The 24,489-nt window shown below is 44.4% G+C and overlaps 1 protein-coding gene across 1 annotated transcript; it reads left to right on the forward strand.

Moving 5' to 3' along the window:
- Positions 1-2,507: 2,507 nt before the first annotated feature.
- LOC125530514 (transcription factor MYB93) lies at positions 2,508-3,985 on the forward strand. Its single transcript, XM_048694898.2, has 3 exons — positions 2,508-2,746; positions 2,830-2,959; positions 3,036-3,985. Exons 1-3 carry the CDS (start codon positions 2,614-2,616, stop codon positions 3,745-3,747), a joined length of 975 nt encoding a protein of 324 aa, XP_048550855.2. The 5' UTR covers positions 2,508-2,613; the 3' UTR covers positions 3,748-3,985.
- Positions 3,986-24,489: the final 20,504 nt, after the last annotated feature.

Here is a 24,489-nt window from a genome sequence, read left to right on the forward strand (position 1 = left end):
TTATCTACTATACTGCATGCTTTTAAGAAGAGTAAAACTTCCCTTCCAATGTGCATTGAGATGATAAACACAATTGCCTTTGTGGCTTTGACTATTCCACATGCTGATTCACATTGACATTTCAGAATTATAAGGAAAAAAATAACAATGTGGTCCTCTAATTTACCCCAACAATAGATGGGGATAGGGTGCAAACAGAGCTATACAAAAAAAATGGTCAACTACAAGACATCAGCAAAGATCTGGGGTGATTATGCATTACATTTACAACCCGCTGGAACCTACAAGAAAAAGCTAGTTGGTGAGAGTTTCAACCCGTTGAGAGTGCTAACTCATGACATATACATGTAGAGTATTTATTTTCTATGCTACAAGCTTTTAAGAAGAGTAAAACTTCCCTTCTAATGTGCATTGAGATGATAAACACAATGGCCTTTGCGGGTTTGACTGTTCTACATGCTGATTCACAATGATATTTCTGACAAGGAAAAAATAACAATGTGGTTCTCTAATTTACCACAGTAAAAGATGGGGTGGGGATGGTGCAAACAGAACAATACAAAAAATGGCTAACTTTTTTTGCAAGTGTTCATCAAGTAAATAAACAAAATAACACCATAGTCACTCCTTAACTAAAAGGATATATGTGTATATGTGCATAGTGCATTCGGTTTGACATGAGTACATGACACGGCATGAAGAAGCCTAACCAAGGAGTGCCTTAGTTAAAGAACATAGGACTGTTAGATGTAATGACTAATGAGATCATCGAGGACGATAGGCTCAACCAACTTTGACTGGGACAGTGCGATTCGCTATTTAAAAAATCATTGAAACTGAAAACAGAGAATATAATGATCTAACTCTGCAAGTAAAGACAGAGACCAAATTGGAATTAGCAACCCAGACTACTTTAAATGAAGCATTCAAATTTATCTCCAATATGAACCATTTGATATGATCAGACCAGTCCTAAACCCCTAATCAAGTATATAGTTACCAGGCACAGTTTCTGTTTAATCTTTTTATAATCTGCAAAAGTTTTAGAGGGGTCCAGAATACTCTAGACAAATAAGTGAAATAACAATCTAGTTAGACAAATTAACCAATAATGTACTAGATGATACAAGTCCAGCAGTCAAGGGACATCAGAAAACAACATAAACATATGAGCAGAAAGCATTTGTACATTTCCATTGGCCTATATATCTCAGGCCATTATGCTTCTGTCCAGTGGTGTACATACCTGATTCTGCATTTGTTTATGGACCCAAATAACAGGACAGGAGGAAGACAGACAAGGTGACGAGAGCTTCATGGCTGCTTTCTTCTCACGTTGCGTGCATGGATGGATTTCAGAAATATAAAATCTGAACCCACACCTGGTAAAGCACGTGGAATGACGGATACCGCATGAAACCAGACAAAAACAATACCTGGAGTGGGTAGTTACGACTAATCAAGAAGAGACAAGAAAGTGAATTCTCATATTGAGTGTTTTCCCAGTGCTCTCATGTTGTTTCGTGGAGCCCATGGATCAGGAATTTAGGCTCCATTTGTTTAAATTCAAGTTGAAGAGTGATGTGATTATTTTTATCTCCGTGCAATTGTTGGAACTCAGAGCGAACAAGTGACATGATCTGGGCTTCACCATGTTTCAGAACTTGGCGTTGTCCAGCAAACATTGTTCAGCTGTTTGTCCAATCCTGTATCCTGCTGGCACTCTGATGTAGCTTCACTGAATAATCTGAATGCATTATACGCCACTACGCCAGGCTAGTAGCTAGCAGCCACGAAATTTCTTGGCTACCTGTTATATTCCGTGCCTTTGAACACAGATCCTTCACTTGCTTCATTCAGAGTTTCATTTGCCTTTCCATGTTCCCTATCCTGTGCAATTTTCAGTAAGGAAACATAGAGTATGCATAGAAGCCCAACAAATGCAATTTTTCAAGTCAAAGGATACTGAAATTAAGCTCTATCACCCGGTTACCTTCTGTTCCATAAAACCATACAGGCTTCAGATGGAAAGGAAAAAAATATGGACCATGAGTTATTCAAGGGAAACCCTTTTTCGTCATTCAATATCATGATTGTTCAAAAGCAAACAATCTCATGAAACTATTGTTAAACATCTACATCTAACAGAACCAAGCGCAAGGCTACACACATAAAACAACTAGTAGCAGAGGACAAAGGTAGGAGGAAAGAAGCAGGTGAGATTTGTGTCGCCATCACATTGTGGTCATAGTGATTGCCCAAATGGCCAGCATACTCAAGTCAACAGAACCAAGTGCCACACATATTTTATGGTATGGACACAGACAAGACCCCAGCCCAAGACCATGCACATGCAATTGCATGCAGCAACAACAAGCTATCTACCATAAAGTGAACGCAAATGCTAAGGGCATATCAGTCTTTTCCACTTGAATGATTATGTCTAGCATGGTGTTGTTCTTCTAGGAAACATGGATCAGCAAGCCATTATATATAGGAAGGTATGTTCAGGCGAGCAGCAATCCCAAAGACAGGAACACTAAGGTGTGAAGGGGAGGCATATCGTCTCGTCTCCCCCATCCTGCCGGCATTGACCTATCCTAGTATCCATCAATGGGGAGGCCACCTTCTAGTGATGAGAATGGCCTCAAGAAGGGCCCCTGGACTACTGAAGAAGACGAGAAGCTCATGAGCTACATCCAGAAGCATGGCCATGGAAGCTGGAGAGCCCTACCTCAACTTGCTGGTACTCATACATGATACATCACTCTCTCTCTCTTTCTCTGCCTCATGCACATTTCCTTCACTGAGAACCATATTTTCTTGCAGGCCTGAACAGGTGTGGTAAGAGCTGCAGGCTAAGATGGACCAACTACCTGAAGCCAGACATCAAGAGAGGGAAGTTCTCCCAGGAGGAAGAGCAAACCATCCTCCAGCTGCATACCGTCCTTGGCAACAAGTACTAACTGCACCTACATTCCACTGCATAAATCTCACATGAAAAGTTTTAGCTAATATGTATGTAACCGTACCAGGTGGTCGGCTATTGCGAAGCATCTCCCTGGACGGACAGACAACGAGATCAAGAACTTCTGGAACACCCACCTCAGGAAGAAGCTCATCAAGATGGGCATCGATCCGATGACCCACCGTCCGAGAACAGACTTCTTTGCTGCTCTCCCGCAGCTCATTGCACTCGCCAATCTTCGGCAGTTCATCAATCAGCAACCATGGGATGACCACACCGCCGGGCTGCAAGCTCAGACAGCACAGGCTGCCAACCTCCAGTACGTGCAGTCACTGCTTCACTCTGCAGCCTCCATTGCTGCCAGCCCCACTACCAGCAGCAGCCTCAACAGTCTCACCATGGACCTGGAGCAGATCAACTTCTTGAGCCCTCCGCAGATGCTTTCTCCAAGTGTACTTGAGGGTAATGGTGGCATAGACTTAGCAGGGCAGGTGGCTCAGAACCAAATGCCTAGCATTACCTTTGATCACACAATTGGCAACATCAACCCGGGTTCAGATAACCATGTTGAAACCAGTGGGCAGCACCGCAGTGAGGAAGAGAATAACAGCAAGAAAAGGCAGTTTCTCTCTGAAAACTCCCTTCCACCTCTCACTGACATGGCGGCTTCCAACATTTGCAATACCATCAGCACCTCAAACTGCGACGGCGTTAGTAGTCCGTTTCCCAGTTGGTCAGAAATCCTACTTGATGAAGAGCTGCTGAGCGAGTTTGCATGATGTAACCTGAATTCCCTAGCTTGAATTGCATACTAGCCTGTGGCTTGCATTTTTGGAATTTAGGCTTATCATTTTACCACTTTTTTACATAGTTTCTTTAGATTTCTTTTTCATGCACTTGTAGACTCAGAAAGGAGTCCATAGATAAGCCTACAAGCATGAGATGTTTTTATTCTGACTACTATGGTATGTATGTGTACATATAATACACATGTAAGGTTGCTTGGGTTGTTCTTCCTTTCTCTCTCTGCCACTATATCTTAGTTCCTGGAGTACTGTTTTGTCCTAGTTGCTCGAAAATAGGTCATTTCGAACTTTGATACAAATGGTGAGATGATATAGCTTGACTGACAACACGCGTCAAAGAAAAATACCGCTCACTGCTACCACACCAGAGGTCATCTATCGTATATAGCAGAACTAACATAAAGAAAAGTTGCCTGATTGCACTTTATGCAGCTTCTAAATGTTTTTCTTGAAGTACTGTTTGGTGATCTAGAATGACTGAAGCCATCTAGATGCTATTACAGATAGTGCGAAAATAAAACTAAAAGCACGAGTATGCAGAAGAAGTTTGTTGAGTCAGGTAGCAAGAGGATTGACTAAATTCTGTCATGTCAACCAACAGTGACTGAAAACTGGTAGGAATTACAGGAAACTCACAAACAGCTAGCTGAAAAACATGAGGAAATATTTAACTGTCATAAACATAAGCTTCTATGAAGGATTGTTAGCGTTTTTTCTTCCTGTCAGGGTCAGCACATGTCCTTGCCTTAGAGCAGGTAAAAGTTTGCCCCCTTTTCTTCCAAGAAATTGACTCCGAAAACATGTTCTAAAGTGGTAGCAACCTAACATCAACATCAACACTAAGATGTGTGCTTATATGCTTTCCAAAAACGCGAAAAGCGCAAATGCTAAATCATGGTGCATATCTTCATTGCAACCACCAATTACTCCACTTGCAAAATACCACTTTAAGAGTATAACAGATTCATCACTACTTTAAGAGAGCGCATACATATTTATAGAAGAGAAAAAGGTCATAGGCATTTACATCACTATATGTTGGACAGAGCAATACGTTTCCTGTGCCACTGATAAAAATGAAAATTCAAGTCTAATCATAGGTTTCAACTGCTACACCACACCTAGACTTGCGTGTTTGGTAGAACTGGGAAAGAAAAATGGACAGGTCATGACCAATCTTATCAGATAAATAGCTTCCACTGGTAAGGACTAACTAGGCAGTCAGTCAGTCCATATGACACAGATAAATAGTTAACAGTGACTTCTTGATTATGGTCAAACTTTACATAATCACAACATATACCCTTGTAGTACTTTTGAAGTTGCAAGTATACTCTTTAAGCTGGAGTAAATAGATATTTTTTTCTAACTTCTATTTACGCGTCTGAAGTTTGATATGATACAGATAACAATAGCACCTTCATTCTTCAATTGTCAAGCATAGAGTGGACATGTCGATTCGATGCTCTCTATAACCGCCTAAGAATCGTGTTACAGACTGCGACTCAAGTTGTGAAGTCTGGTATATTTTAAGTTTCTCCAGGACACAAAAGATAACCTAAGGAGCAGAAAATGGTGGGCACCGAGAAACATGAGAAATTCTTCTTTCAACCTAAGGAGCTAGGATGCTTGGATGATACATCAGCAATGGTGGAAAGTGGCAGGACAATCAAATCACAGTGCACATCGCCTTACATTTCCTCCCTACCCAACCAACCAATGCAAGCAAAATAAGCTGCGCATTTCCTCTCCACCCAATCAATGCACGGAGGCACCAGTCTACTGAATCATGGTAACCTGGAGGTAATTTTCGAGTGAACTACATCAAGAAAATACCAGTTTTGGCCATAAGCACACAGTTTATGAGCTCAATAAATAGTATGACTTGCAGAATATAGAGGAGTGATGAGGTAATTGGAGAGCGTTTCTATACTAAAATCGCCCTAAGCTCTCCTCGCACGTTGACCAAAATGGCATTGTGCCGTATCGTACCACTCAATGCATTCGGAGGGACTCGCCGGACTTGAAATCTTGGCACTGCCGTAGGTGGGGAGAGCTCGAGGTCCGCCGCCACCTCCACCTGCGCAGCCTCCGTCCGTCGGGTCCGCCGCCAGCCCAGCAATCTTCGCCCTCCGGTGACCGCTGCGAGTGGAGAGGAGGCTTGAGAAAGATGGGCCAGTTAGATGGGCTCCGTGTTTTGAGCCCAGTATCAAAACTACCCTGAAAGGCTGAAAAAGATGTTTTTTTAGGGGTAAAACCAAACTTTATTCATGAAATTCCACATGTAGTGGGATTCATCTGACATGATGAGGAACACCAAACCAGACGTGGCGTCCTGGACCTCTAGAGAAAGAAAACTTTGCTAAACGATGTGCTTCAACATTGACAGCACGACTCTCAAAAACAAAAGTACAGTGCAATGGGGGTGCTCTGAGGTTAATCTCGCTGACAATCGCTCCATACCTCCCCCTAGCGTTTTTGTTGATGTCTGATACCACCTGTTGGCAATCCGAAGCCACCACCAGGTTTTGGATTCCAAGATCCTCTGCCAGGGCCAATGCCTCCCGGCATGCCATCGCTTCAAGGGAGGCTGGGTCCGTGACCCCTTGGACAACAAGGGATGAACTCCCCATGTAATTTCCATCTTCATCTCTGCAAATTGCCGCAGCTGATCCTCCACTTCTACCTGCCACACCGGCATCCACATTATCTTGAAGTGTCTAGTTGGTGGCTTCGCTGGACGTCTATTCACGTGATCACGTGTGACGACTGTCGACGCCCGCCTTTGATTTTTCTCGTTGACAATGCCAAGGTCGGATATAAACCTTGTGATGAATCCATGAGTCGCGTGGGGACTTTGGAATATAGCTTCGTGGAGCGCCTTACGTCTTGAGTGCCAGATAGCCCAAAGAGTCACTGCAACCAATACGAACTCTTCATGAGATAGCAGCTCCATTAGTGTAAATAGCCACATCTTTGCCTTGGGCTCAGATGTTTCTATTATTTTATGTGTAATCTCCTCATCCATGAGAGCCCATACGCTTCTAGACGACGTGCATTCCAAGAGTGAATGACGCCAGGAGTCTGGGACTCCACACATGCCTCACTGTGGGGAATCGGCCATATGACGATGAGCACGCACATCATTAGTCGGGAGCGAGTGTTTCGACAATCTCCATAAAAACATCCGTACTTTGCCCGGAACTGCAGTTTTCCACAAGGTTTTCCACGCCCCCTCCTCGGCCCTGGAGCTGGATGATCCCGGGACTTCCTCAAGCCATGCCTCTCTTTGGTTCCTTGTAGCAACGAGCATGTTATATGCTGATTTCACAGAAAAAGAACCATGCTTTTCGTAGTGCCAAGACCAAAAGTCATCGACATTTCGTGTGCACAAGGGTATTCCAAGTATAACATGTGCATCCATCGGCATAAAGGTTGTTTGGACAAGCTGTTTATTCCAGGACGCGGTTACGCTCGTTATGAGCTCAGAAACCATAGTGGGAGGGTTAGGTGTGGTGGATCCATATGGCTGCATCATCTCCTCTCTAGGTACCCAGTTTTGCGTCCATATATTTGTATCTGCATCGTTGCCAATCCGCTTGATCAAACCTTGTTTCAGTACATCTCTTCCCTCTATAATGGCACACTAAACCTGGCTAGGGTGGTTTCCCAGCACTGCTTGCAAGATGTCTGAATTTGGGAAATAAGCGCTTTTCAGCACATGCGCACTTAGAGATTCCGGATGCTGCAGCAGTCGCCATGCTTGCCTTGCCAACATGGAAAGATTAAAAAGCTCGAAATCTTTGAAACCAAGACCTCCCATACCTTTTGGTTGTGTCATTGTTTTCCAAGAGACCCAGTGCGGTTTCCGTTTTCCATCCTTTGTCCCCCACCAGAATTTTCGAATTAGCATATTCAGATGTTCACATAAACCTCTTGGGAGTTTGAAACAAGACATGGAGAAGACCGGGACTGCCTGAGCCACAGATTTGACAAGAACTTCCTTACCAACAGAAGACATGGTGCGCTCAATCCAACCTTGTACCTTGCTCCAAAGTCGGTCTTTGAGGTATTTAAAAGCCCCATTCTTCGAACTCCCTATGTCTGAAGGCATTCCCAAGTACTTTTCATTTAGTGTTTCGTTGGGAACATTGAGCGTCTCTTTGATCTCTTGCCTGACCGACTCCGGAACACCCTTGCTAAAATAGATAGAAGACTTGGCATAGTTAATACGCTGCCCGGTTGCCTGACAGTATGTGTCCAGGACATGGTACACCTCCGTTGCTCCCATACCATTAGCCTTGAAGAACAGCAGGCTGTCATCAGCAAAAAGAAGATGGCTTACGGGTGACGCCGTAGGAGCTACCTGTAGTCCATGCATGTTGGATGACTCACTTTTTGATTTTATCAGGCACGAAAGACCCTTTGCTGCCAGCAAGAACAAGTATGGGGAAATAGGGTCCCCTTGTCTGATACCTCGTGATGGAGAAAACTGTTGGAGCTTCTTACCATTGAAAAGGACTGAAAATTTGACTGTTGTGACCAAGCTCATAACAATATCAACTCATCGATCAGTGAAACCAAGCTTAATCATTATTGCTTTTAAATAAGGCCACTCCACCCGGTCATAGGCCTTCATCATATCAAGTTTGAGTGCACATGATTGATTTTTCTTTGCTTTGTTTCTCTTCATGAAATGCAAGCACTCATATGCTGTAATGATGTTGTCTGTGATCAATCTGCCTGGGACAAATGCTGATTGCTCCTCTGAGATTATATCCGGTAAAACTAACTTCAGCCTGTTAGAAATCACCTTCGAAGCAATCTTGTACAACACGTTACACATGCTGATTGGCCAGAACTGAGTTAGTAGAGTTGGATTTTTAACCTTTGGTATAAGTACCAATATAGTGTCGTTTATGCTTTCCGCCGACTCCGTGCCCTCCACTATCCTCAGAACCGCCTTGGTCACATCATCCCCACATGTATCCCAGTGGTGCTGGAAAAAATGCGCGGGGTATCCATCTGGGCCTGGTGCTTTGATTGGAAACATCTGGAACAGAGCAGACTTTACCTCCTGATGTGTGTACGGTGCATTTAACATATCGTTCATGGCCGGGGTCACTTTGGTAGGGACGGTCTCAAGCACCTCTTCCATGTTATGTACCCCTTCTGATGTGTAGAGATTTTTATAAAAGGTGGTGGTCATATTCTCCATCTCTCTCACATTTCCTGTTACCTGTCCATCCGGTCTCTGGAGCGACTTTATTTGGTTTTTTCTTCTCCTTCTGCTCGCTCTCAGATGGAAAAAGTACGTGTTCTTATCCCCATGCATCAGCCACTCCAGTCGGGCTCGTTGTCTCCGAAGGATCTCTTCCCTATGGTAAAGTTCAGTTAGTCTTTCCACTAATTTGATTTCTGTAAAACTTGGACCGAATCTGCTAGGGTTTCCGCGTAACTCCTGTAGCTCTGCCTTCAAGTGCTGGATCTCACGCCGGATATTCCCGAAATGATTGCGGTCCCATTGGCTCAAATCATTAGACAGAGATTGTAGTTTGTCGCTTATGCTTTGGACAGAATCTCCGTCGCTCTGAGCCCACGCGTGCTGGACCACTGGCTGCAGCCCCGGGTCCCTCTCCCATGCTAATTCATATTTAAACGAGCGTGGGGCCCATCTGCATGTATAATCATGCATGTACCTCACGTAGAGGGGTGCATGATCACTTGAAGCCGCCGTGCCGTGCTCCAGTCTAGCCGATGGAAAAGCTATTGTCCATGATGGGTTGGCTACTCCCCTATCCAACCTCACTCTTGTATATGTACCACCAGCCACTTTCTTCTCAAAAGTCCAATCAATGCCAAAGTACCCGATATCACTCAAACCGCACGTGTCCAGGGCATCTCTAAAAGCATCCATCTGTGCCTGGCTTCTATTTCCCACTCCATCGTGTTCATGTGCATGTAACACCTCATTGAAGTCACCCAGGACTAGCCACGGTATATCATTGGCCCCTACGATTCCTCTGAGCATGTCCCATGTTTTGTATCTTTCATTGACCTGAGCTTCCCCATAGACAAAAGTTACCCTTGTTTTCACATCTACAAGGTTATCAATGATTGCATCAATATGATACTGCGAATAACCAACAATCTCAAGCTTTATTTCTTCATTCCAAAAAACTCCTAGACCACCACTTCTCCCTGAGCTACTAACAGCGAAGATCTTATTAAAACCTAAAGAACCAACCATATTCTCTGCTCTAGTTCCCTCTATTTGAGTCTCAAGTATGCAAAGTATAGAGGGGGCATATTGCTTTGTTAGTTCACGAAGCTCTCGAACCGCCGCAGGTTTGCCAGCCCCGCGGCAGTTCCAGCAGAGAAGACTCATTGCGCATGGCGCGACCCCCCTTGGAGGCCCGCCAAACGCGCATCAGTGTTTTTGGGTAGAGTTGTGTTCTTTCCAGCAGGTTTCTCGCCTGTCACCATGTTGGTTTTGTTCCTCTTCGGTTCCTGCTTTGAAGAGGGGCTCTGGGGTACTTCGGTGGCTGTTGTTGACGTAGCATTGGAAGCAGTCGCAGGCGCTGGAAGCAGCAGTAACGCCTTTTGGTCATTCACGTCAGCCCCTCTCTTCCTGTTCCTGTCACCGTCGTCCATCGTAACATCTGTATCAGATTTGACTTCTTTCTCCTTAGTAGCGGGGTTGTCAAGATCAGAACCACGACCCCGCCCTCTTCCTGTCCTCCCACCGCGGCCTCCTCCGCGGCCACCTCTTGCTCCGTTACCATCAGCTGAGCCTCGTCCTTCACCTGGGCCACTCCCCGGTCCCTTGAACCATGACGCTTTAAGGTCTTTAAAAACCAACACCTTTGGGTCATGCACGCCATCGCCGCACTCTTTGAAGAGATGGCCAATGTATCCACAAACTGCGCACCAATCGGGGAGCCGTTCATACTTGACTCTGAAGATCTCCCTGTTGCGGAACGTAGCAGAAATTCAAAATTTTCCTACGTGTCACCAAGATCTATCTATGGAGAGACCAACAACGAGGGGAAGGAGAGTGCATCTACATACCCTTGTAGATCGCTAAGCGGAAGCGTTCAAGAGAATGGGGTTGATGGAGTCGTACTCGTCGTGATCCAAATCACCGGAGATCCTAGTGCCGAACGGACGGCACTTCCGCGTTCAACACACGTACAGCCCGGTGACGTCTCCCATGCCTTGATCCAGCAAGGAGAGAGGGAGAGGTTGAGGAAGACTCCATCCAGCAGCAGCACAACGGCATGGTGGTGGTGGAGGAGCGTGGCAATCCTGCAGGACTTCGCCTAAGCACCACGGGAGAGGAGAAGGACTTGGGAGAGGGAAGGACTGCACCAAAGGCATAAGGTGTGTCTCAAGAGGCCCTCCTACCCTCACTATATATAGGGAGCCCAAGGGGGGGTGCGCCAGCCCTAGGAGATCCAATCTCCTAGGGGGCGGCGGCCAGGGGAGGTTTCCCTCCCCCCCAAGGCACCTAGGAGGTGCCTTCCCTCCTTGGGACTCTTCTTTAGGGTTCCCCTTTCACCCTAGGCGCATGGGCCATAAGGGAAGTGGCGCCCCAGCCCACTTTGGGATGGATCCCTTACCACTTCAGCGCATGGGACCCTCCGGGATAGGTGGCCCCACCCGGTGGGCCCCCGGGACCCTTCCGGTGGTCCCGGTACAATACCGATGACCCCGAAACTTGTCCCGATGGCCGAAATAGGACTTCCTATATATAAATCTTTACCTCCGGACCATTCCGGAACTCCTCGTGACGTCCGGGATCTCATCCGGGACTCCGAACAACATTCGGTAACCACATACAAGCTTACTTTATAACCCTAGCGTCATCGAACCTTAAGTGTGTAGACCCTACGGGTTCGGGAGACATGCAGACATGACCGAGACGTTCTCTGGTCAATAACCAACAGCGGGATCTGGATACCCATGTTGGCCCCCACATGTTCCACGATGATCTCATCGGATGAACCACGATGTCAAGGACTTAATCAATCCCGTATACAATTCCCTTTGTCTATCGGTACGATACTTGCCCGAGATTCGATCGTCGGTATCCCGATACCTTGTTCAATCTCGTTACCGGCAAGTCTCTTTACTCGTTCCGTAACACATCATCCCGTGATCAACTCCTTGATCACACTGTGCACATTATGATGATGTCCTACCGAGTGGGCCCAGAGATACCTCTCCGTCACACGGAGTGACAAATCCCAGTCTCGATTCGTGCCAACCCAACAGACACTTTCGGAGATACCCGTAGTGTACCTTTATAGCCACCCAGTTACGTTGTGACGTTTGCACACCCAAAGCATTCCTACGGTATCCGGGAGTTGCACAATCTCATGGTCTAAGGAAATGATACTTGACATTAGAAAAGCTTTAGCATACGAACTACGTGATCTTGTGCTAGGCTTAGGATTGGGTCTTGTCCATCACATCATTCTCCTAATGATGTGATCCCGTTATCAACGACATCCAATGTCCATGGTCAGGAAACCGTAACCATCTATTGATCAACGAGCTAGTCAACTAGAGGCTTACTAGGGACATGGTGTTGTCTATGTATCCACACATGTATCTGAGTTTCCTATCAATACAATTCTAGCATGGATAATAAACGATTATCATGAACAAGGAAATATAATAATAACTAATTTATTATTGCCTCTAGGGCATATTTCCAACAGTCTCCCACTTGCACTAGAGTCAATAATCCAGTTCACATCGATATGTGATTAACACTCAAGGTCACATCCCCATGTGACTAACACCCAAAGAGTTTACTATAGTCAATAATCTAGTTCACATTTACCATGTGATTAACACTCGATGAGTTCTGGGTTTGATCATGTTTTGCTTGTGAGAGAGGTTTTAGTCAACGGGTCTGAATCTTTCAGATCCGTATGTACTTCACAAATTTCTTATGTCATTTTGTAGATGCAACTACTACGCTACATTTGGAGCTATTCCAAATAACTGTTCTACTATACGAATCCAGTTTACTACTCAGAATAATCTGGATTAGTGTCAAAGTTTGCATCGGCATAACCCTTTACGACGAACTCTTTTACCACCTCCATAATCGAGAAAATTCCTTAGTCCACTAGTTACTAAGGATAACTTTGACCGCTGTCTTGTGATCCATTCTTAGATCACTCTTGTACCCCTTGACTGACTCATGGCAAGGCACATTTCAGGTACGGTACACAGCATAGCATACTGTAGAGCCTATGTCTTAAGCATAGGGGACGACCTTCGTCCTTTCTCTCTATTCTGCCGTGGTCGAGCTTTAAGTCTTAACTTCATACCTTACAACTCAGGCAAGAACTTCTTCTTTGACTGATCCATCTTGAACACCTTCAAGATCATGTCAAGGTATGTGCTCATTTGAAAGTACCATTAAGCGTTTTGATCTATCCTTATAGATCTTGATGCTCAATGTTCAAGTAGCTTAATCCAGGCTTTCCATTGAAAAACACTTTCCAAATAACCCTATATGCTTTCCAGAAATTCTACGTCATTTCTGATCAACAATATGTCAACAACATATACTCATCAGAAATTCTATAGTGCTCCCACTCACTTCTTTGGAGATACAAGTTTCTCATAAACTTTGTATAAACCCAAAATCTTTGATCATCATCAAAGCATACATTCCAACTCTGAGATGCTTGCTCCAGTCCCTAGAAGGATTGCTGGAGCTTTGCATACTTATTAGCATCTTTCAGGATTGACAAAACCTTCCGGTTGTATCACATACAACCTTTCCTCAAGAAAATCGTCGAGGAAACAATGTTTTGACATCCTATCTGCAAGATTTCATAAATAATGCAGTAATCGCTAATATAATTCCAACAAACTCTTAGCATCGCTACGAGTGAGAAAGTCTCATCGTAGTCAACTCCTTGAACTTGTCGGAAAACATCTTAATGACAAGTCGAGCTTTCTTAATGGTGACATTTACCATCATTGTCCGTCTTCCTTTAAAATCCATCTGCACTCAACAGCCTCACGACCATCGAGCTGTTCTGCCAAAGTCTACACTTTGTTTTCATACATGGATCCTCTCTCGGATTTTATGGCCTCGAGCCATTTATCGGAATCCGGGCCCACCATCGCTTCTTCATAGCTCGTAGGTTCATTGTTGTCTAGCAACATGACTTCCAAGACAGGATTACGTACCACTCTGAAGTAGTACGCATCCTTGTCATCCTACGAGGTTTGGTAGTGACTTGATCTGAAGTTTAATGATCACTATCATAAGCTTCCACTTCAATTGGTGTAGGTGCCACAGGAACAACTTCCTGTGCGCTGCCACACACTAGTTGAAGAGACGGTTCAATAACCTCATCAAGTCTCCACCATCCTCCCACTCAATTCTTTCGAGAGAAACTTTTCCTCGAGAAAGGACCCGATTCTAGAAACAATCCCTTATTGCTTTCGGATCTGAGATAGGAGGTATACCCAACTGTTTTGGGTGTCCTATGAAGATGCATTTATCCGCTTTGGGTTCGAGCTTATCAACCTGAAACTTTTCCACATAAGCGTCGCAGCCCCAAACTTTTAAGAAATGACAGCTTAGGTTTCTCTAAACCATAGTTCATACGATGTCATCTCATCGGAATTACGTGGTGCCCTATTTAAAGTGAATGCGGTTGTCTCTAATGCCTAACCCATAAACTATCGTGGTAATTCGATAAGAGACATCATGGTATGCATCATATCTAATAGGGTGCAGTTATGATGTTCGGACACACCATCACACTATGGTGTTCCAGGCTGTATCAGTTGTGAAACAATTTCCACAATGTCTTAATTCTGTGCCAAACTCGTAACTCAGATATTCATCTCTATGATCATATCATAGATACTTTATCCTCTTGTCACGACGATCTTTCAACTTCACCCTGAAATTACTTGAACCTTTCAATAATTCAGACTCGTGATTCATCAAGTAAATATACTCAACATCTACTCAAATCATCTGTGAAGTAAGAACATAACGATATCCACTACACGCCTCAGCACTCATTGGACTGCACACATCAAAATGTATTACTTCCAACAAGTTGCTTTCTAGTTCCATTTTACTGAAAACGAGGCTTTCAGTCATCTTGCCCATGTGGTATGATTTGCATGTCTCAAGTGATTCAAAATCAAGTGAGTCCAAACGGTCCATTTGCATGGAGTTTCTTCATGCATATACACCAATAGACATGGTTCGCATGCCTCAAACTTTTCAAAAACGAGTGAGCCCAAAGATCCATCAACATGGAGCTTCTTCATGCGTTTTATACCGATATGACTTACGTGGCAGTGCCACAAGTAGGTGGTACTATCATTACTATCCTTTTGGCATGAACATGTGTATCACTACGATCGAGATTCAATAAGCCATTCATTATAGGTGTAAGACCATTGAAGGTATTATTCAAATAAACAGAGTAACCATTATTCTCCTTAAATGAATAACCGTATTGCGATAGACATAATCCAATCATGTCTATGCTCAACGCAAACACCAATCTCGATGGTAGAGGGAGCGTGCGATGCTTGATCATATCAACATTGGAAACACTTCCAACACATATCGTTAGCTCACCTTTAGCTAGTCTCCGTTTATTCCGTAGCTTTTATTTCGAGTTACTAACACTTAGCAACCGAACCGGTATCTAATACCCTGGTGCTACTAGGAGTACTAGTAAAGTACACATCAACACATTGTATATCTAATATACATCTATTGACCTTGCCAGCCTTCTCATCTACCAAGTATCTAAGGTAATTCTGCTCCAGTGGTTGTTCCCCTTATTACAGAAGCACTCAGTCTCGGGTTTGGGTTCAACCTTGGGTTTCTTCACTAGAGCAGCAGCTGAATTGCCGTTTCATGAAGTATCCCTTTGTTCCATTGCCCTTCTTGAAACTAGTGGTTTCACCAACCATCAACAATTGATGCTCCTTCTTGATTTCTACTTTCGCGGTGTCAAACATCGCGAATATCTCAAGGATCATCATATATGTCCCTGATATATCATAGTTCATCACGAAGCTCTAGCAGCTTGGTGGTAATGACTTCGGAGAACCATCACTATTTCATCTGGAAGATCAACTCCCACTCGATTCAAGCGATTGTTGTACTCAGACAATCTGAGCAAAAGCTCAACAATTGAGCTTTTCTCCCTTAGTTTGCAGGCTAAGAAAATCGTCGGAGGTCTTATACCTCTTGACGTGGGCACAAGCCTGAAATCCCAATTTCAGTCCTTGGAACATCTCATATGTTTCGCGACGTTTCAAAACCCGTCTTCGGTGCCTCAACTCTAAACCGTTTAACTGAACTATCACGTAGTTATCAAAACGTGTATGTCAGAAGTTCGCAACATCCACAGACAACGTTCGAGGTTCAGCACACTGAGCGGTGCATTAAGGACATAAGCCTTCTATGAAGCAATGAGGACAATCCTCAGTTTACGGACCTAGTCCGCATAATTGCTACTATCAACTTTCAACTAAATTTTCTCTAGGAACATATCTAAACAGTAGAACTGAAGCGCGAGCTACGACATAATTTGCAAAGACCTTTTGACTATGTTCAGGATAATTAAGTTCATCTTATGAACTCCCACTCAGATAGACATCCCTCTAGTCATCTAAGTGATTACATGATCCAAGTCAACTAGGCTGTGTCTGATCATCACGTGAGACGGACTAGCCAACGTTGGTGAACATCTTCATGTTGATCGTATCTTCTATACGACTCATGCTCGACCTTTCGGTCTTCTGTGTTCCGAGGCCATGTCTGTACATGCTAGGCTCGTCAAGTCAACCTAAGTGTTTGCATGAGTTCCGAGGCCATGTCTGTACATGCTAGGCTCGTCAACACCCGTTGTATTCGAACGTAAGAATCTATACACCCGATCATCACGTGGTGCTTCGAAACTACGAACTGTCGCAACGGTGCACAGTTAGGGGGAACACTTTCTTGAAATTTTAATGAGAGATCATCTTATTTACTACCGTCGTTCCAAGCAAATAAGATGTATAAACATGATAAACATCACATGCAATCAAATAATAGTGACATGATATGGCCAATATCATATAGCTCCTTTGATCTCCATCTTGGGGCTCCATGATCATCTTGTCACCGGCATGACACCATGATCTCCATCATCATGATCTCCATCATTGTGTCTTCATGAAGTTGTCTCGCCAACTATTACTTCTACTACTATAGCTAACGGTTAGCAATAAAGTAAAGTAATTACATGACGTTTATGTTGACACGCAGGTCATAAATAAATTAAGACAACTCCTATGGCTCCTGCCGGTTGTCATACTCATCGACATGCAAGTCGTGATTCCTATTACAAGAACATGATCAATCTCATACATCACATATATCATTCATCACATCCTTTTGGCCATATCACATCACATAGCATACCCTGCAAAAACAAGTTAGACGTCCTCTAATTGTTGTTTGCATGTTTTACGTGGCTGCTATGGGTTTCTAGCAAGAACGTTTCTTACCTACGCAAAGACCACAACGTGATATGCCAATTGCTATTTACCCTTCATAAGGACCCTTTTCATCGAATCCGATCCGACTAAAGTGGGAGAGACAGACACCCGCCAGCCACCTTATGCAACTAGTGCATGTTTGTCGGTGGAACCGGTCTCACGTAAGAGTACGTGTAAGGTTGGTCCGGGCCGCTTCATCCCACGATGCCGCCGAATCAAGATAAGACTAGTAACGGCAAGCATATTGAACAAAATCAACGCCCACAACTACTTTGTGTTCTACTCGTGCATAGAAACTACGCATAGACCTAGCTCATGATGCCACTGTTGCGGAACGTAGCAGAAATTCAAAATTTTCCTACGTGTCACCAAGATCTATCTATGGAGAGACCAGCAACGAGGGGAAGGAGAGTGCATCTACATACCCTTGTAGATCGCTAAGCGGAAGCGTTCAAGAGAACGGGGTTGATGGAGTCGTACTCGTCATGATCCAAATCACCGGAGATCCTAGTGCCAAACGGACGGCACCTCCGCGTTAACACACGTACAGCCCGGTGACGTCTCCCATGCCTTGATCCAGCAAGGAGAGAGGGAGAGATTGAGGAAGACTCCATCCAGCAGCAGCACAACGGCATGGTGGTGGTGGAGGAGCGTGGCAATCCTGCAGGGCTTCGCCTAAGCACCACGGGAGAGGAGAAGGACTTGGGAGAGGGAAGGACTGCACCAAAGGCATAAGGTGTGTCTCAAGAGGCCCTCCTACCCTCACTATATATAGGGAGCCCAAGGGGGGGGGTGCGCCAGCCCTAGGAGATCCAATCTCCTAGGGGGCGGCGGCCAGGGGAGGTTTCCCTCCCCCCCAAGGCACCTAGGAGGTGCCTTCCCTCCTTGGGACTCTTCTTTAGGGTTCCCCTTTCACCCTAGGCGCATGGGCCATAAGGGAAGTGGCGCCCCAGCCCACTTTGGGCTGGATCCCTTCCCACTTCAGCCCATGGGACCCTCCGGGATAGGTGGCCCCACCCGGTGGGTGTTGGAAATATGCCCTAGAGGCAATAATAAATTGATTATTATTATATTTCCTTGTTCATGATAATCGTTTATTATCCATGCTATAATTGTATTGATAGGAAACTCAGATACATGTGTGGATACATAGACAACTCCATGTCCCTAGTGAGCCTCTAGTTGACTAGCTCGTTGATCAATAGATGGTTATGGTTTCCTAACCATGGACATTGGATGTCGTTGATAACGGGATCACATCATTAGGAGAATGATGTGATGGACAAGACCCAATCCTAAGCCTAGCACAAGATCATGTAGTTCATATGCTAAAGCTTTTCTAATGTCAAGTATCATTTCCTTAGACCATGAGATTGTGCAACTCCCGGATACCGTAGGAGTGCTTTGGGTGTGCCAAACGTCACAACGTAACTGGGTGGCTATAAAGGTACATTACAGGTATCTCCGAAAGTGTCTGTTGGGTTGGCACGAATCGAGACTGGGATTTGTCACTCCGTGTAAACGGAGAGGTATCTCTGGGCCCACTCGGTAGGACATCATCATAATGTGCACAATGTGATCAAGGAGTTGATCACGGGATGATGTGTTACGGAACAAGTAAAAGAGACTTGCCGGTAACGAGATTGAACAAGGTATCGGGATACCGACGATCGAATCTCGGGCAAGTATCGTACCGATAGACAAAGGGAATTGAATACGGGATTGATTAAGTCCTTGACATCGTGGTTCATCCGATGAGATCATCGTGGAACATGTGGGAGCCAACATGGGTATCCAGATCCCGCTGTTGGTTATTGACCGGAGAACGTCTCGGTCATGTGTGCATGTCTCCCGAACCCGTAGGGTCTACACACTTAAGGTTCGATGACGCTAGGGTTATAAAGGAAGCTTGTATGTGGTTACCGAATGTTGTTCGGAGTCCCGGATGAGATCCCGGACGTCACGAGGAGTTCCGGAATGGTCCGGAGGTAAAGATTTATATATGGGAAGTCCTGTTTTGGTCACCAGAAGAGTTTCGGAGTTTATCGGTAATGTACCAGGACCACCGGAAGGGTCCCGGGGGTCCACCAAGTGGGGCCACCTGCCCCGGAGGCTTGCATGGGCTAAGAGTGGTGAGGAACCAGCCCCTTAGTGGGCTGGTGCGCCTCCCACAAGGGCCCATGGCGCCTAAGAGGTGGGAAGGGGGCAAACCCTAAAGAGGATGGGCCTTAGGGCCCATCTAGTGGCGCCTCCCTCCCCTCTCCCCTCTTGGCCACCACCTCCTTGGCCATCTAGGGCTGCCCCCCGCCCCTAGGGGTGGGAACCCTAGAGGGGGCGCAGCCCCTCCCCTTCCCTATATAAATAGAGGCATTGGGCTGCCCATAAGACAGGTGATTCTATCTCTAGTTGGTGCAGCCCTGCATATCTCTCTCCCTCCTCTTCTGTGGTGCTTGGCGAAGCCCTGCAGGATTGCCACGCTCCTCCATCACCACCACACCGTTGTGCTGCTGCTGGATGGAGTCTTCCTCAACCTCTCCCTCTCTCCTTGCTGGATCAAGGCATGGGAGACGTCGTCGGGCTGTACGTGTGTTGAACGCGGAGGTGCCGTGCGTTCGGCACTTGGTCATTGGTGATTTGAATCACGACGAGTACGACTCCATCAACCCCGTTCACTTGAACGCTTCCGCTTAGCGATCTACAAGGGTACGTAGATGCTCTCTCCTTCCCCTCGTTGCTAGTCTCTCCATAGATAGATCTTGGTGACACGTAGGAAATTTTTGAATTTCTGCTACGTTCCCCAACAGTGGCATCATGAGCTAGGTCTATTGCGTAGATTCTATGCACGAGTAGAACACAAAGTAGTTGTGGGTGTTGATTTTGTTCAATATGCTTGCCGTTACTAGTCTTATCTTGATTCGGCGGCATCGTGGGATGAAGCGGCCCGGACCAACCTTACACGTACACTTACGTGAGACCGGTTCCACCGACAAACATGCACTAGTTGCATAAGGTGGCTGGCAGGTGTCTGTCTCTCCCACTTTAGTCGGATCGGATTCGATGAACAGGGTCCTTATGAAGGGTAAATAGCAATTGGCATATCACATTGTGGTCTTTGCGTAAGTAAGAAACGTTCTTGCTAGAAACCCATAGCAGCCACGTAAAACATGCAACAACAATTAGAGGACTCTAACTTGTTTTTGCAGGGTATGCTATGTGATGTGATATGGCCAAAGGATGTGATGAATGATATATGTGATGTATGAGATTGATCATGTTCTTGTAATAGGAATCACGACTTGCATGTCGATGAGTATGACAACCGGCAGGAGCCATAGGAGTTGTCTTTATTTATTCATGACCTGCGTGTCAACATAAACGTCATGTAATTACTTTACTTTATTGCTAACCGTTAGCTGTAGTAGTAGAAGTAATAGATGACGTGGCAACTTCAAGAAGACACGATGATGGAGATCATGATGATGGAGATCATGGTGTCATGCCGGTGACGATGATGATCATGGAGCCCCGAAGATGGAGATCAAAAGGAGCAATATGATATTGGCCATATCATGTCACTATTTGATTGCATGTGATGTTTATCATGATTATACATCTTATTTGCTTAGAACGACGGTAGTAAATAAGATGATCCCTCATAACAATTTCAAGAAGTGTTCTCCCCTAACCGTGCACCGTTCCTAAAGTTTGTCGTTTCTAAGCACGCCGTGATGATCGGGTGTGATGGATCCTTACGTTCACATACAACGGGTGTTGACGAGCCTAGCATGTACAGACATGGCCTCGGAACACATGCAAAACACTTAGGGTTAACTTGACGAGCCTAGCATGTACAGACATGGCCTCGGAACACAGAAGACCGAAAGGTCGAGCATGAGTCGTATAGAAGATACGATCAACATGAAGATGTTCACCGACGTTGGCTAGTCCGTCTCACGTGATGATCGGACATGGCCTAGTTGACTCGGATCATGTAATCACTTAGATGACTAGAGGGATGTCTATCTGAGTGGGAGTTCATAAGATGAACTTAATTATCCTGAACATAGTCAAAAGGATTTTGCAAATTATGTCGTAGCTCACGCTTTAGTTCTACTGTCTAGATATGTTCCTAGAGAAAAATTAGTTGAAAGTTGATAGTAGCAATTATGCGGACTAGGTCCGTAAACTGAGGATTGTCCTCATTGCTTCTTAGAAGGCTTATGTCCTTAATGCACCGCTCAGTATGCTGAACCTTGAACGTTATCTGTAGATGTTGCGAACATCTGACATACACATTTTGATAACTACATGATAGTTCAGTTAAACGGTTTAGAGTTGAGGCACCAAAGACGTTTTTGAAACGTCACGAAACATATGAGATGTTTTGAGGGCTGAAATTGGAATTTCAGGCTCGTGCCCACGTCAAGAGGTATAAGACCTCCGACGATTTTCTTAGCCTGCAAACTAAGGAGAAAAGCTCAATTGTTGTGCTTGTGCTCAGATTGTCTGAGTACAACAATCATTTGAATCGAGTGGGAGTTGATCTTCCAGATGATATAGTGATGTTTCTCCGAAGTCATTACCACCAAGCTGCTAGAACTTCGTGATCAACTATAATATATCAGGGACATATATGATGATCCTTGAGATATTCGCGATGTTTGACACCACGGAAGTAGAAATCAAGAAGGAGCATCAATTGTTGATGGTTAGTGAAACCACTAGTTTCAACAAGGGCAAGAAGGGATACTTCATGACACGACAATTCAGCTGCTGCTCTAGTGAAGAAACCCAAGGTTGAACCCAAACCCGAGACTAAGTGCTTCTGTAATAAGGGAACAGCCACTGGAGCAGAATTACCCTAGATGCTTGGTAGATTAGAAGGCTGGCAAGGTCGATAGAAGTATATTGGATATACATTATGTTAATGTGTACTTTACTAGTACTCCTAGTAGCACCAGGGTATTAGATACCGGTTCGGTTGCTAAGTGTTAGTAACTCGAAATAAAAGCTACGGAATAAACGGAGACTAGCTAAAGGTGAGATGACGATATGTGTTGGAAGTATTTCCAAGGTTGATCAAATATCGTACGCTCCCTCTACCATCGAGATTGGTGTTTGCGTTGAGCATAGACATGATTGGATTATGTCTATAGCAATACGGTTATTCATTTAAGGAGAATAATGGTTACTCTGTTTATTTGAATAATACCTTCAATGGTCTTACACCTAAAATGAATGGTTTATTGAATCTCGATCATAGTGATACACATGTTCATGCCAAAAGATAGTAATGATAGTACCACCTACTTGTGGCACTGCCACGTAAGTCATATCGGTATAAAACACATGAAGAAGCTCCATGTTGATGGATCTTTGGACTCACTCATTTTTGAAAAGTTTGAGACATGCAAACCATGCCTATTGGTGTATATGCATGAAGAAACTCCATGCAAATGGACCGTTTGGACTCACTTGATTTTGAATCACTTGAGACATGCAAATCATACCACATGGGCAAGATGACTGAAAGCCTCGGTTTCAGTAAAATGGAACTAGAAAGCAACTTGTTGTAAGTAATACATTTTGATGTGTGCAGTCCAATGAGTGCTGAGGCATGTAGTGGATATCGTTATGTTCTTACTTCACAGATGATTTGAGTAGATGTTGAGTATATTTACTTGATGAATCACGAGTCTGAATTATTGAAAGGTTCAAGTAATTTCAGTGTGAAGTTGAAAGATCGTCGTGACAAGAGGATAAAAGATCTATGATATGATCATAGAGATGAATATCTGAATTACGAGTTTGGCACAAATTAAGACATTGTGGAAATCGTTTCACAACTAATACAGCTTGGAACACCATAGTGTGATGGTGTGTCCGAACATCATAACTGCACCCTATTGGATATGATGCATACCATGATGTCTCTTATCGAATTACCACAATAATTTATGGGTTAGGCATTAGAGACAACCACATTCACTTTAAATAGGGCACCACGTAATTCCGATGAGATGACACCGTATGAACTATGGTTTAGAGAAACCTAAGCTGTCATTTCTTAAAAGTTTGGGGCTGCGACGCTTATGTGAAAAAGTTTCAGGCTGATAAGCTCGAACCCAAAGCGGATAAATGCATCTTCATAGGACACCCAAAACAGTTGGGTATACCTCCTGTCTCAGATCTGAAAGCAATAAGGGATTGTTTCTAGAATCGGGTCCTTTCTCGAGGAAAAGTTTCTCTCGAAAGAATTGGGTGGTGAAGACTTGATGAGGTTATTGAACCGTCTCTTCAACTAGTGTGTGGCAGGGCACAGGAAGTTGTTCCTATGGCACCTACACCAATTGAAGTGGAGGATTATGATAGTGATCATGAAACTTCAGATCAAGTCACTACCAAACCTCGTGGGATGACAAGGATGCGTACTACTTCAGAGTGGTACGTAATCCTGTCTTGGAAGTCATGTTGCTAGACAACAATGAACCTACGAGCTATGGAGAAGCGATGGTGGGCCCGATTCCGATAAATGGCTCGAGGCCATATAATCCGAGAGAGGATCCATATATGAAAACAAAGTGTAGACTTTGGAAGAACTACTTGATGGTCGTAAGGCTGTTGTGTGTAGATGGATTTTAAAAGGAAGACGGACAATGATGGTAAATGTCACCATTAAGAAAGCTCGACTTGTCGTTAAGATGTTTTCTGACAAGTTCAAGGAGTTGACTACGGTGAGATTTTCTCACTCGTAGCGATGCTAAGAGTCTGTTGGAATTATATTAGCAGTCACTGCATTATTTATGAAATCTTGCAGATAGGATGTCAAAAACATTGTTTCCTCGACGATTTTCTTGAGGAAAGGTTGTATGTGATACAACCGGAAGGTTTTGTCAATCCTGAAAGATGCTAATAAGTATGCAAAAGCTCCAGCAATCCTTCTAAGGACTGGAGTAAGCATCTCGGAGTTGGAATGTATGTTTTGATGATGATCAAAGATTTTGGGTGTATACAGAGTTCATGAGAAATTTGTATTTCCAAAGAAGTGAGTGGGAGCACTATAGAATTTCTGATAAATATATGTTGTTGACATATTGTTGATCAGAAATGACATAGAATTTCTGGAAAGCATATAGGGTTATTTGGAAAGTGTTT

This window comes from Triticum urartu, chromosome 7A (assembly GCF_056163025.1).
Source record: "Triticum urartu cultivar PI428250 chromosome 7A, HENAU_Tu73, whole genome shotgun sequence".
Classification (NCBI taxonomy): Eukaryota; Viridiplantae; Streptophyta; class Magnoliopsida; order Poales; family Poaceae; genus Triticum; species Triticum urartu.